This window comes from Magallana gigas, chromosome 6 (genome assembly GCF_963853765.1).
Source record: "Magallana gigas chromosome 6, xbMagGiga1.1, whole genome shotgun sequence".
In the NCBI taxonomy this organism is placed as follows: Eukaryota; Metazoa; Mollusca; class Bivalvia; order Ostreida; family Ostreidae; genus Magallana; species Magallana gigas.
The window spans coordinates 2,700,915-2,717,183 of NC_088858.1; the positions used below are offsets into that span (position 1 = coordinate 2,700,915).

The 16,269-nt window shown below is 30.3% G+C and overlaps 1 protein-coding gene and 1 long non-coding RNA gene across 2 annotated transcripts; one reads left to right on the plus strand and one right to left on the minus strand.

The window, feature by feature from the left end:
- The first annotated feature begins 2,852 nt into the window (after nt 1-2,852).
- LOC136275989 (uncharacterized) lies at nt 2,853-7,099 on the plus strand. Its single transcript, XM_066086481.1, has 4 exons — nt 2,853-3,093; nt 3,197-3,328; nt 6,111-6,349; nt 6,865-7,099. The coding sequence occupies exons 1-4, from the start codon at nt 2,967-2,969 to the stop codon at nt 7,033-7,035; spliced, it is 669 nt and encodes a 222-aa protein (XP_065942553.1). The 5' UTR covers nt 2,853-2,966; the 3' UTR covers nt 7,036-7,099.
- A 7,978-nt stretch (nt 7,100-15,077) lies between these two features.
- Nucleotides 15,078-16,269, minus strand: LOC117689079 (uncharacterized). The gene is made up of 3 exons (XR_010715211.1): nt 15,831-16,269; nt 15,297-15,554; nt 15,078-15,209 (listed from the first exon to the last, which is right to left on the minus strand). It is a non-coding gene; the product is annotated as an uncharacterized lncRNA (long non-coding RNA).

The window sequence follows — 16,269 nt, forward strand, 5'->3', positions numbered from 1 at the left end:
TATTCTCAAAAACAATAACGCAAGAAATGCTTACATTTGTGTAAAATCATCCTCAGGTATTGTGGATTCAAGATTCTTTAAACCATGCTACTCGGGGGTAGGGTAGGGCCACAATGGGGATAAATTTTTACATTTAAATATAGAGAAAAAATCTTTTAAAAAAACTCAAAATCATTTGGCCAGAAAGCTTCAATTTGTGTGGAAGTATCCCCAGGTAGTGTAGATTCAAGTTTGATCAAATCATGATCCCCCCAGTATGGTGGGACAACAATGGGGTCTGTTAAATTTTACATGTGAAGATAAAGAGAAAAATCTTTTGGAAAAGCATTCAGCAAAAAAAAAGCTAAAACTTTGTGATGGCACATATTTTGCGGATTGAAGTTTGATCATTGTTTCCCTGAAGAAAAGTGGCGCCACAAAAAGGGGATAATTTCAGATTTGTTTAACCATTGGGTTAGGTCTACTATACTTAATTGTAAAGATAGTTTGAATTTGATACTAGAATGCTTATTCAATCAGAGGTATGGCTAGTGTTGCACAGGTGAGCGATGTGGCCCTTGGGTCTCTTGTTGCATTTAAATTAAAAATTCGTTCATTTGGTTTTCAGACAAAAGAGCTACTTAATAAGTATTTTAGTTTTGTGATCATGTTAAAATCACAATTTTTTTTCAACTTTGTAATTCAACACTACAAGATCGAATTTATTCTAATTTTTTGTTTATTTGTTTGTTTTGTTTTTGTTTTTGTTTTTTGTTTTTGTTTTTGTTTTTTGGTTTTTTGGTGTTTTTTATTTTTGGTTTTTTTTTATTTCAACAATATATTTTCTTTTAATAAGGCTGTCCTCTTGGATTCTACGGTTCGAATTGTAATCTTCCATGCCGCGGTCACTGCACACATTGTAACTACTTAACTGGAAAATGCCTTGGAGGTTGTCATCCGGGGTTCGAAGGAACTTTTTGTGAAATATACAAGCGAAGTAAGCTAAATCGTATAGACCTATTCAATATTGTTTTCTCTGGACAATAAAATAAATTCTAAACTTTTGTAATTGCAAAATTGTTTCAATTATTAAATTGCCAAATCAAAACAATTATCAAGAATTACTTACCGAATAATCGATCCCTTTTTTTTAAAGTTAGAATGATGTTTGTGTTGTTTGCTTTGTTTCTTAGTAGCTAGCTAGTAACATTGGGTAATCTCACATATCAAGTCTTTCATGAATAGAAACCATATATGAATAGTATGAAATATATCAATCGGCACAGTAATAAATCGTACAAGAAAAAAATTTTGATTTAATTTTAAGATTTTGAAATAATACTCCAGAATTTAATATCGTGGGGATTTTTGCATCGATAAAATATTATAAATATGACTGCGTGATGACAATAAATTTATTATCATTATTTATTTGTTTGTTTTACTTCCTGGTCGCAGTCAATATTGCATTGCATCGTCCGACCTATCAGCTACATACATTGTCTGATGGACAACCAAGTTTCAGAGTTGTCGATGGTAAAAGAAATAATCTAGCTTATAACGGGAATCAGTGTACCTCAACACAGGACAACAAAGTATTCGCCATGTGGTGGGTGGATTTACAAATACTTCGACCAATTGAACGCATTGCGGTGTATTCTAGAACGGACAATTTGAAATGGGGCAAAAAACATTTTTATTTTGATGAAGTATTAACATTATGTTTCTAAAATTGTTCGATGATGTTACCGTAAAAAGTGTAAAAGAACCAATATTTTGTAATTGTAAATAACACAAAAGATTTCTTGGATTTTTATCGTCGTATCGAACACCACTGATCACAAAGATGGAGTCGTTTGTTATCATAATAAAAGTTACACCAAGTACACGATACCCTCTAAGGTGGACATCTCCTGCTCAGTGATTGGTCGATACGTCATTTATTTCAATGAAAGACTTATTATTTACCCAACTGATTACAGTAGATTCGCCTTTACTGATTTATGTGAAGTAGAAGTCTATGGTAAATTGCTTTCTAATATGAATTATAAACACAAATTGTTTCATTATTTTATTCTTAATTGCTATTTTATTATTATTTTGTACATTATCAAGCTTAATTTAAAGGTTGTCCTATACTCGAGTATGGTAATGCCGACCCAAAGTGCACGATTCCATGTTTTGCTATGTGCAAAAAATGTAAGTTTCTCTTTTAAATATTTAAATTTTATCGGTTATTTTCGTACTTTCCGTATATGGTGTGCAAATAATACTAAAGCTACTGAACACTTACACCCTACAGCAAAATATAGTTGTCAATGTTCATAAAATGTTTGATTCTCTGGTCCCATTTATTTATTTATTTTCTGATAATAATAAAATAATTTTATTGAGATTGCAGATCTCGAAAATTTGAGTTACATGAAACAAACCTGGCAGTCATCGACGTTTTCGTCTCTTGGGACGAGTGACAAGGCCGTTGACGGACATTATACGTCACATAAATACCATGACGGGCAATGTGCAATAAGTTGTCTCAATCAACCTAGTGTAATATGGAGGGTCAACTTGGGGAAAATTTACAGAATTGATCACATTAATCTGTATTTCCGCACAGAAAATCTAAAATGGGGTGAATACAACTTAATAAAACTCGCCTACATTGTTCAATATACAAATTTAACTGTCAAAATAATTTAATGAATAAAAACAAATAATTATTAAATTGCAAAAATTTATTCTTTATTTAAAGATTTTTTTTAAATTTTACACAATTATATCTTTTTTAAGCATGCTTTACTTGTTTTATATCTTTAGAAATAACAAATCATAATTTGTAATGATGAACTGTTTTTAAAGTTTACTCTAACGGATTTACATCTTACCCTCTGGGATTTTCACTGTACATTTCCAACACTACCGATCGACTTGAGGGTGTTCGTTGTTTCCACGACTCAAAGTACACAAAACACACCATCCCTGATCACATGTCTATCAAATGCCCGTACTCTGGACAATACGTCATCTACTACAACGAACGTATACCAGGAGTCACTTATCCGGTTGGTTCTTCCCCTCATGCTCATGCGGACTTGTGTGAAGTACAGGTTTATGGTAAAATATTAATTAACATTACGATTCAATTTTCACAAAGATTCATATCACATTCAGTATTTCTGCTAAGTAAGACGTTTGTCTTATTATTTTGTTTATTCAGGGTGTCCCAGTCCTGTAGCAGAAGTTTCTCAGTGCTCAAAACCATGTCCTTCAAAATGTGAAAAATGTCATCCTGGCACGGGGATCTGTTCGAAATGTATTACTGGTTTCCAAGGTTATGCTTGTGAAATTGGTAAATCTGACTTTTAATTCCATTTAAGTTTTATTTGTGTATCATATCTTTTATAATTTTGCAAAAGTTGTTGAACTTTTATAAACACCGCACAACTCCTTTACCGAAAAGCGCGCGGCCAGCGTGCTAACCGCTTAGCTATGAAGGTAAGTCAATGAAACTTCCTTTAGTTTACAGAAGTCTAAAATGTAAACGAACGGAATATAAACTTATTTTCTCCCTCCTTTCACTCCTCCGAAAATAAATATTATCTTGTCTATTTTAAAACAACAACAAATTAAAGAAGTTGTGTGCGTTCGTTACAACGCATTTAATCACATTACATATATAACAAAACAAAAACATAACATATAGACAAACAATGCATTGCAGTGTATAGGGCGGGCAGGGAGGGAAACTATCAACTTCTATCAATCTGGTAACTGTCACGGAGGTGACTGGTATTTCTTTTAAATCACATTTATTTCATATTAATTATATAATTCTCAAAGACGGGTAAACTATTTACAAGTTTATTCAGGTTATTCCAGAGAATAGTAACATCATATACTATGTCTAATGTATGTACGCTGAGTAAATAAGAACAAATCCCACCAAAACGTCTATTCTATATATATACTACTACTGCTTCAATTAAAGGACATATCGTTTGTTTCTAAAGTATGGGACATTTTACATTTTTTGGCTTCCTTGTGTACCTAATAATTACTTCTAACAGTTTGTTAACGGTAGAAAAGAGGTAATTAGCCATAATATCATATAAAATTATAGCCCCGATCGTTTAAAAACTCGTTAATTAGATAGCGTGTCACGTGGTACAGTGACGTCACATGCGACCTTCTTCGAACAGCTGATTGTAAACAAATTGTAGGATTAGCATTATCTTTGACATTTATTCACCATGTACGTTGTTTATTTTACATGCTGACTAAATTAAAAGAATCTTATTATTCAGGCTTACATGTTTGAGCGACCAGTACTGATAAAAAACGATGATATAGCCGTAGAAGCGACGATGAAGTAGGCAATAACGATCAAATTAGTAAGGATTCAAGCTCAAATAAATTGGTTAAAGGTGTTTATTATATTTAAATATACAATAGTCGTGCTTTTTTGCGTTCCTAACGACTCAGAATGTTCATTATTGTAAAACTGTGGTGCACAAGAAGTGTTTTCTTCGGCCGTAACTGGTCACAACTTTCTAAGGTTGTTTACTTCATATTACACTGTATAAATATATACATTGTATATTATAGAACGTTTTCCTTTATTATTTTTTTCTGTAAGATCCAATCTCCGTATTTTTAATCCAATTACGTATAAATGTATATCAACAAACTGTCTATTTCTCGCGTAAACATTCAATATCGACAACTCGCTTCCTCTCCCACAGAAAAATAAAAATCACAGAAAACTTACGACCTGTTCTTCAATTATGATTTCTTCAGCGGTGAGCTATGAATGAAAAAATCATTTATTCAAAACCAACCCATACATGAACGTATAGTTGAACAATAACAATAAGAAAACAGCTATAATGAAGCGAGGCGGTATCCAAAATGGCGTCGTCTCTTGTTATATTTTTTCTCCGATGAACTTGCGTTTTGTACACAGGTCCCTGTGCATAAACATTATTTTTTTCTCTTTGAAAAATAAATACGATTCATTTATAAAACTATACGTATTGAATGTTTATTTATATATCATCTCGTCGACAGATAAACCCCTATTTGTCGCAAGATTTCCGCATACTTTTGTAAGGAAAACTTAAAAAAAACAACAGTCCAAATCCCCATTTTTGACGGCTAGAACACCCACATGAAGCACAAAACACCATCATGTACCGTTATCGGCAATTTAATAGGTGATAATTAGTTTAATTGTCGTTTAAATTTAATCCAATTACAAAGATGGCTAACAGCACCTTCTCGCTCGAGGTCTCATATGACGTCACACATCATGGCGGGAAGATCGAGAGACAAAATATGCATATCGCGACATTTGAATTTCATCGCTTTCAAACTCACGAATTAGCCAGATTATTTTATGAAAACGATAATAAACTTCATTTTTAATGAGTATAGAATGATTTTATTTAAAAAATTCCGAAAATTGAAAAACATGCGATATGTCCTTTAATGATTATTTCAAATCATTAGCTCCAATCTATCAGTTAACTAGCTCTATTTCTTAATCTATCTTTATAAAATTCTAATCATTTTGTCTGAACTCCAACTTGACTTTGGCTACCAATTCGACAAACAATAGCTCCCATAGCTCCAATAATTAAAGCCCATACTAGACATTGCTCCATTCTTAATCACCCAAACACAGCTTGATCTGCAACTCTATGAAAAAAAGATAATAACAAACCGACAACCATCTCAGAAATCCATAAATCACTATTAACTAATACACTAAAATTTACCCTTCATCACGAACGTAGCAATGAGCAAAATGACACATGAAAAACTATTTATACTTGGTATTGGTTTTGTAAAATCACATTTAAAAAGGGTCTTTGTTAATCCATTAAATCATACACTGGTGTGTCAAGGAAGGCTCCAGAGTTTAATCCCTTGCCGGGGAGGAGGTTAAGCTCATAAAATTACTGAATTTTATTATAATTGTATTTCTTTATCTTGCTTGTTTTTTGTTTATATGCAAGTCAATGCAAAGATTCTTGTGTGTTCGTTAATGTATCATCACTATATACATAGGAAATTAGTTGTTTTTTACATGTATACAATCTCATCTGAATATTATATCTCCGTGTTTGCAGCCTGTCAAGCGGACGCGAACATTAAAGTATCGCCCAACGTCACACTCCTTGGGTCGATTTACGATGCACTGATTTCTTCCAAAGGGCTTTCGTTTCCAGACGCGAAATCTGGTGAAGCATCTGTCAGTATATTTTTAACGGAGAGATTTACAAACCTTGCAAGTTTGTCCTTCAGTATTGATAAGGCATCAAACGTCAATGTTAACCTCTGGGACAGCAACAATTCAACCATCAGATGGGTAAGCATTGTTTAGTAAAGAAAAAAGGTAAAAAGGTTTGTTTTTTTATATAAAAACTTGTAATTACGTAAATGTTGATGAATAGATAGGTAAACACACGTTTACATTTCTGGCTGAAATAGCATAAATGTCATGTTTTCAACTGTCAACATGTGCTTGAGGCCTGGACCACACCAAACCAACCTCCACCCCCACCCCAACTCAGCTAGTTGACTGTTAATTTGATACAAAATCTTTTTAAGTCATGTACACAACTTTTGTATTAAATTTCAAACATCTAAATAATTAATTAAAAATAACCCATGTTTGTAAAGCCACCCTCTACCTGCAAACAATACACAAATATTAATGTGAATTAAAGTACATTTTAATTAAGATACTTTCGCCGGTTTAGAATTTTCAAATGTTACAATATTTCACCAAATAATACGTATACGCTATATTCACGATTGGAATTTATAACAAACTAATTCGATTTGTTTTAATTTCATTATTCAACTTTTGTCTTTTTGTAGTATTCAGAAGAACTTAATGAGTTAGACCAATGGAATGTTACAGTTTCCAATGACATCATTTCTAAAGTTCATTACATTCGAATATCAGTGGAATTTAACCACACGTTCACCATTTCGAATATGAGACTTCCATTGCGAAAATGCATCAGTTACATAACAGACTCAATCTAGCAATTGTTTTATATTTCAAATGAAAAGACTGGATATTGGAACCTTTGGACATGTTAAATCTTCATTTATTTTTAAATGGCACAGCATTGTTTCCCAATTTGTTTATTTGATTATATTAAGGAGTGACAATATAAAATTCACAGTAAATACTTTGTACAGTTATAGACTATTTGTTTTTTATTCGTTTTAATCTCGACTTCGATTGCCTCAGGTCATATTCATCCATCGAAAAAGAATCCAAAACGAATGATAACCTATCGTGGATAAGACGTCCAAGTACTTGGTACCATCAATACGTTGGACACTGTTTTTCTGTAAATCTTTGATCTTATCCCTAAAATGGAAGAAACAATAAAATTCACAGTAGTCGAGGGCTTTGCATCCTCATTGGTGCCAATATATTATCATCGGTTATATGCGTGTTGCTTTTTGTGTGAGCGTGCTTCCGTGCATAATGACTTGCATTTTGCGGGGGGGGGGGGGGGTTAGTAAACCTGAAACATTTACACCATTTATAAAAAATTACTAAATAGTAAATAAATAATTGAAGAAGAAACGTTAACACAGAAATTCACATTTTTTTCTCAAAGGAATAGTTAAAATAGTTGTTGTGCTGAAGATTGATAGTGTAAGACATGTCTTTCTCAAAAAGATGCCCAGTGAAGCAGAGTGATCTCATCAATAATTAAATAAATCTTCTTGTGCATGGACTGTGTTGAAGCACCTTCTGAAAAGTATCTGCTGTGTTTTTCTATTATTATCGTGCTTGCACGATAATAAAAATGTGAATCTATTTTCCCTGCAAGGAAACATCGTCTTGGTAAAAATTTGAAGCATATGCACACTTTTTGCAATTATTTATTATCAGTATTGGGTTGTGATTGCGGTCAAATATGAATGTGAAAACTTGTTAAATCGGGCTATGAATTTATGATTAAAATTGTAACTTTTTAGTTTACAATTTGTAAAATAACAAGAAGACATAAAATAATCCTCAATTTTGTCATAAGTACAATATGTAATGAAAATAAAGGTATACCCCGGTAATTTGTTTTCGTTTAATTGTAGCTGTAGAATTCATTAAATATTTCAATTTTTACTTGCTGCAAACCTGAATTTAATTTAAACAATATTTATAATGATATATATCACATAATGGGATAGCAGGTATTGCCTATATAAATCTCTCCGACATACAAGGCCAGGGTCATATATACAAGATTTTGTTCCATTATAGCATTGAATCATGATTTTTTGAAGTATACAGAATCATAACTGCAGCGGTGTGTGCATACAAATCTTTCAGTTTATGATATGATATTGTATCATGATATTGTTATGTATAGTAATATATATAATGATACAATAATTATTGTAAAATATGATATTGTATCATACATTATTTAATCACGTGATACTGTTACATATGATATTGCAATATATAATAACGGATCATATGATACAATATTTTATAATATATAATATTATATAATACTATATAGTATAATATGATATTCATTTATGTAATATATTATTATGTTACATGAAATTGTATTATAGGATATTGTTATATATAATAATGTATCATATGATATACAATGTAGTATCAAATTATATTGTACCATATGATAAAATATTGTACAATATGAAATTGTTTATATAACATTTTACTATATCACATGATATGATATCATATGATACAATGTTGTATCAAATAATATTGTTTCATATGATACAATGTCATAGTATGTATCAAATATGATAGGGTATCATACATCACAATATCATACTATATTATACAATATGCTATCATATGTTACAATATTGTGAAATATTGTATAATAGGATATTGTATCAAATAAAACTTTATTGTATCATAAATTTTTTATTGTATCATGTAATCGAATACAATAATTCAAAACATGATACAATGTCATAACATATGTTAAATCATTATATTGCATTACTATTTATTTCAGTATTATATCATATTATCTGATATATATTGTAAGTATGATAGGATGCAATATTGTATTTTATATCTATGAATTGATAAACATTGTATCACATAATACGATTAATATGATTATCATACAATTTTTTAACAGATGATATAGGATAGTGTGTCTAAAAAGTATCCATGAATATCCAAGATCATAAAGTATGATTTTCATATCAAATGTTCAAGGTGGTCTCATCAACGTGATTCCTCATAAAGGTGATGCCTCGTTTTGATGAGCTTTGTAATCTGTGATTGTTTTACTTTTAGAGGGGCGTGGTAACGATTTGATCTACATTTGATTTTTGCATTTATGTTCGTAACGAATCTATTTTAAATGGTCAACCAAAATTTGATATCAGTGGCCAAGCTGCAAGCGAAATACAGACCTTGAATAATTTTTGGTTATGTAACCAATATATATATATATATATATATATGACAGGAAATATGTGTTCCTGAGTAAAGAGCAAGCACTGTTGCAACCACTATTGAAATAAAACAACTATTGAAATAAATTATTTCAACTATTGAAATAAATTATTTGAAGTGTGGTTGGGGACGTATTTCATTAGAAGAATCACTTTGCAACCACTATTGAAATACAACTACTATTGAAGTAATCATTTTAATAGAAGTTGGGGATGTATTTCATGATAAGAACTACTTTACAGACACCATTAAAGGCCAACTTCTATTAAATTTATATTTTCAATCGTAGGTGGGAATGAATTACTTTATAAATATAACTATGTAATAACTATGGTAACACATTTGGAAAGAAAGAAGTTGCATATCATATTTGCAAACTTTTTTGAAATGCAAGAAATCTAACGAATAATTTCAAATACACAATTATGTTACAATTTTCACTGCTGAGTAGAAATAAATAACCAATTCTCGCAAATAAACATAGGCCTACATATACATTCGTTTTTATCTAACAAACAATTTCAAATACACAATTAAGGTACTAAAGACTTGCATATTTTTGCGGTAATAATAATCAAGACTATGAAATAAATGTACCTTTTTTAGGATTTTCACTCTTGTGCAGAATTAACCAATCCTCGCATATTAACATAAGAAATTGTTTTCATATTTTTTCATTATCTTTCTCTTTCAATAGATATATCATGTTTTTTGAAAATTGAAAATTATTTGTACTAGAACACAACGTTGTAAATTGCCAGAACTTCTATTCAAAACCCCTGCATATCAAAAAATAATTTATAGTTTATATATATATATATATATATATATATATATATATATATATATATATATATATATATATATATATATATATATATATATATATATATATATATATATAAATATGTTATAATGAATATTACTATTGAGATAAATAATTTCAATAGTGGTTGGGGATGTACTTCATTATGACCAATATTGAATGAAATAAATTATTTCAATAGTGGTTCGGTATGCGTTTCATTATAACCACTATTGAAATAAATTATTTCAAAAGTGGTAAGGTGTGCATTTCATTACAACCACTATTGAAATAATTTATTTCAATTATGGTTAAGGATGCGGTTCACTACAATCATTATTGAAATAAAATATTTCAATAATGGTAGGGATGCATGTCATTTTAATGCCTATAATTCCGACTGTGCATTGCACTTTCGGTTCCAGATGACAGTGGTATGGGAAACATGACTGACCATATAGAGATAAATCAAAGAACATCATAATCAAAAAGGAATTCATTATCTCATAAGACATACTTCTTATCTTAAGAGACTCCCCTAGCAGAAAGGAAAGTGCTACAAACAGACATAATAATAGACATAAAACTGAAATGCATCATCAACCACTATTGAAATACTTTATTTCAATAGTGGTTGAAATGAAAGGTACCCCTAACCACTATTGAAATAATTCATTTCAATAGTGGTTGAAATGAATCGCATCCTTAATTACTATTGAAATAATATATTTCAATAGTGGTCTTAATGAAGTACACCCCCAACCACTATTGAAATAATTTATCTCAATAGTGATATGTATAATAATATTTATCAATAAATAATTATTCAATATACAGGGGGTTTGAATAGAAGTTCTGGCAATTTACAAGATGTTCACTATTGTGCAAATAATATACACTATTCATAGGACATGATATGTCTGTAGAAAGCTTAAGAAAAATATAAAGAAAAAAATATAAAATTTCAAAGTAATATTTATAAAGAAATTCGTTCTAAGGTACGATTGAAAAAATAATTTTAATAGTAGTCGTACCTCATCAGTGTCTGTAAATTGATTTTCAAAATGGAATACATCCCGGAACACTATTTAAATAATCTATTTCAATAGTGGTTGTACTTCATAGTGGTTGCAAAGTGATTCTTCAAATGAAATACATTCTCAATCACTATTGAAATAATTTATTTCAACAGTGGTTTTATTTCAATAGTGGTTACAAAGTGCTTTTTCTAATGAAATGCATTCCCAACCACTATTGAAATAATTTATTTCAATAGTGGTTTTATTTCAATAGTGGTTGCAACAAAGCACATTATATTTCTACCAGCGACGCCAAATGTAACACATTGAAAATGTATTGGGTTTTTTATTCCATTAATATAACATACATTGTAGATGAAAACAGTTCTTCTAGGTTAGGGCATACGTGATAGTTGCACACGCTTGAACAGCACACTTCTTCACAGTACCTAGATTTCATAGTAATATGCGAGTAGAAGTAAGAACGTTTCTCTGGACAATGAATGACGAAATCATAAGAATTGCCTGGCATGAAATGCTTTGTCATATTTTATATTACCAATATTTACAACTAATGCACAAATAAACATTCCAATTTTGCTGAGTGGAAACTAACTCAACTATGGACCAAGAGGTCCTTAATTAAATTTCAAAAAACACCGCATGAATGTTTTTACAAACATATAAACTTATAAAAATAAAATTTTCTGCCTCTAACAAAAAACCAATTTAAAATAAATTGTTAATATAATTTAACTTTGGTCTCCTATTGCTAAAAAGCACATCGACCTGACCTTTTTTATCTGAATTAAATCGTGGATTCATGCTATGCTTAAAAAACATGCACAATGCCTAAAACATGTAGAAGAAAATCCGTTTACAATCCCTAATGTAAGTACGATGATAAATTGTTATTATATAAAACGACCTTTTCATAAACTGTCCATGCATAATGGTTTCTTAAACCAATAAACATTATTTTAATTAATGTCCGGAATAACTCTAGTAATAACTACGAAAAAAATATTTTAAACTCATTTTTAAGAAGATAAAAAAAGGCCGCTTGTATGATTCCTCAAACGTATTTGAAACCGTCTTGGGTGGGCTCTTCCTGAAAGATAATCAATTAGCATGTTAGAAAAAAAATTAAATAGGCTTTTGTTCACATTTTAGTTATTTCTTAATCATTCTATAGTTATATTCTATAGTTATCTGTCCTTATGTCTGTCTAGTTCTCTTAGCCGTTTGCTTAGTCTCTTGCACTCATGTTATAAATTGGTGCTTACAAATTTTGCTGTTTTTACGTTCTCTCCCTGGGCCTTTGATGCCTATGCATTTATTCTTTTTTTTTCATTTTAATATACTGTTACTATATTCTCAACATGTTTGTCAAGTGTTCTTTCTTTAAATTCTACGTCTGTTTGTTTCAATTACCTATTTAATTTATCTTTTTTTATATTTTACCATTTGGTCTGGTCGAATTCTGTACGAAACTTACCATATCGATGCTATTTCCGTAACATTTACGTAGAGGGAGCCTCAGATTTGAAATTGTGAATTCATGGATATACTCAACTGTCATTAAGATGTAATAAACTTTAGAAATTTTGTCATTCAGTACTGTGACATCCATTTGTTGCAGTTCTGTAAATTTTTCCTGATGCTAGAATTGAACAGAAAATTGTAAAAATAATTTTAGAGTAAAAGTTCCTCGATTCAATATCCATTTTTTTTCTTAAAATTAAAGCGATACAATACTCATAAAAATATACTATATAGTTAATTTAATATATACATGTATGTTCAGATAAAAGCGCAATATTCAGTGGTGTTTAATTTTAACATCAGATGCATATTAGTAGACACGATTGTTGATAGAAAGAACTTTCCAGATAACTCCCAGAACGAGCTAACAGAGAACGCAGACCGACCAATTGACATCATGATTTTGTAGAAAACATTAAATATTGATTTGGCACTCTAATTGTATTTCTAAATGAAAACTTTCTAGATAAATATACTAATACAGTGGGGGGAGGGGGCGGTTCAAAACTGGCTTTTCTAAAATTTACATATATATATTTTGGACAGTGGTTGTTCGTATCAACAGTGCATTATTTAATGGATAAATAAAGATTTTTGAAAAATAATTTTACAAAAATATGACAAACAAAATGGTGAAGAATTTTAAATTTGAAATGATTCTGATCGGGATCGGTTCAAATTAAATAAGTTGGAATTTTTTCCAACATTTTTCATTAATTCTTCGTTTCAATTCCTGTAAGATATCATTAATTGATTAAGAGGAGTTTTATGTGAATATTTGTTATTCTTCAGATTTTATTCATGGATAAAATCTTACATTATTTCAAATCAAATTTGAATCTCTACGTTTTTTAACTTGCAACCAAATCAGATTTTTCACCTCGAGAAAATACAAGACACATTTCAAAAAGATATAATAACATCCATATATCCGTCTTTGAACAATTAAACTTGTTTCAGAAATGATATCTAACGATCAGTAAAACAAAATTTTGGTGTGAAATTTCACCTTCAAACTTATAGTTATATTTGACAAACATTTATGCGATTGAGGTATGACATTTCAAGAATAGATAATGCAAAAACAAAAAATATTTTCATTTGCAACATAAACGGTCAAAAGTTTCGAAATATTGGTAAAGAAAATATTGGAAGAAAATTTGAACGGAGTGTATACAAAAAATATGCAAAATAAAAATACGGTTCATCATACAAAGCCCATTGAAAGTTTCTGCGCTTGTGCAGGATATCATCTAGTTCTAGTTAAATCTGAAACTAAATGACATAAATTTACATAACTTCACATCATTGTCTTTTTTGGTGGTATGTTTATATAAAATACTTACCTTTTTGATCTCTAAATGGTCTCTATCGTAGAAGGTCACATTGACTTCCTTTGCTATCTTTAGAGTGAAAGATAATTTCGCAATGCTTGAAGACGTTTCTGGTAAAGTCATGTAGACTCCTACCATTCCAGATTTTTCTCCCGCAAACAGGATTCCCTGGGATGTTTTTAACATGTTGTATATAAACTTCACAGGGATAAAAATCATCGTTGAGGATGAAACGATGGCCACTGCATGGCAAGCTAAAATTTAAAAAAAAAATCAATTCTATCGGGAACAAAATACAATTTAGAAATATATGTGTGTATATATTTGAACAGACAATGAATAGAAACATTTGGATCCATTGTGTATTTGTGTAATGGATTTAGATTTTTTTAACAATAACAAGAAATATAAGATATTATTCGTGACTTCAACACAATAATTATTATTGGTAATAAGATAATTTAATTTCGGTTTTAACACCTCATTTGATAGGCTAACAAATTAAGTTATATCGTATTACACAACTTACCTACGTCACAATACGACACGCGTTCAAAACGTATTAATCCACATGCTGTTACATTTAAATTTTGTAAATAATATTACGTAAAAAATTTAATAATGTCTTTTTTTCTAATATTAGTAGAAGAAAATTAGATGATAATGAATGCATTTATTGTTTACTTAGGTTATACAATTTTAGCATACCTCGGAACAGTTTTCGTTTCTTTATAAACAGTTTTGTGATTTATATACCATAAACTGTTCCAAATTATGTTACATCGTATAACATAGGTAGAAACTAAATTTATTCCATAATTAATGTTAAATTTTTCCCTAAAAATTCAGTACTCAAAACATTCCAATTCCTCATTAAAAGATCATTTTGATTGCTAATGTATAGTTACCGATTTCACATGCGTATCCTTCAAAACCAATAAAACATTTCGAACATATTCCTGTGCCTGGATAACATTTTTCACAATTCAAGGGGCATGGTCTTGTGCATTGAGAAATTTCCGCTATGGGACTAGGGCAACCTTAAAAAAAATACAAACATCTACTAATAACATTTAATTTAGTGGTGGAAATATTCAGAAATATTATAAACCAAAACAAAAAATTACCATAAACCTGTACTTCACATAGGTCTCCATAAGCATACGTGGAGTAGTCAGAAGGGTACACAACTCTGGGTAAACGTTCGTTATAGAAAATGACGTATTTTCCGAAATACGGACAGTTTATGGACACTGTATCTGGAATGGTGTGTCTTGTGAATGTTGTATCATGGTGACAAAGAATACCCTGATGTCGATTGGTGGTGTTCGAAATGTACAAGTAAAATCCAAGAAAAGCTGCCGTATACCCATTGGAGTCAGCGCCTTAATATCGTAAAGTTACATTTATTCAACAAACGAGTGTTCATTCATAAAAACAAATATTCCATATTAAAATTACAATATAAATAATTAAACTATTACCAAAAAAAAATGCAAAAACACCAAAAACAACCACAAACAGAAACACAGATATCAGCCAAACTTTGACAAATAACATATTTTCATTCATTTTTTCTAACATATATTGAATTCAATATATATCTTTGTTCTGTACAAATTAAATATGATAAATTAAGCCTAAATCACTTTTAAACTCACTCCATTTTATGTTATCCGTACGGAAAACCAGAACAACGTGGTTAATTCTGTATATCTTCCCCAGGTTGACCCACCATGTTACACGTCTTTGATTTGCTGCACCTAAGGCACATTGCCCGTCACGGAAATGGCGTGACGAAAAATGGCCGTCAACGGCCTTGTCGCTTGTACCATAAGCGGAATATGTCGAGGACTGCCATGTTTGCTTCATGTAACTCAGATTTTCGAGATCTAAATTTATAAAACACAAAACATTAGCATATACTTTCATTGTTTTAAACATAAACAATATATTCTATCTTCTTTTCAAAAAAATCAAATTTCGAGGATGTTAGTTTGCAAAATGCGTCTAAAGTTCATGAATCCCGTTCATGCCATTTTTAAGTAATGCTCTTTCTTATTTAGTGATATACAAATTAGCATTGTGACCAAAATAAAC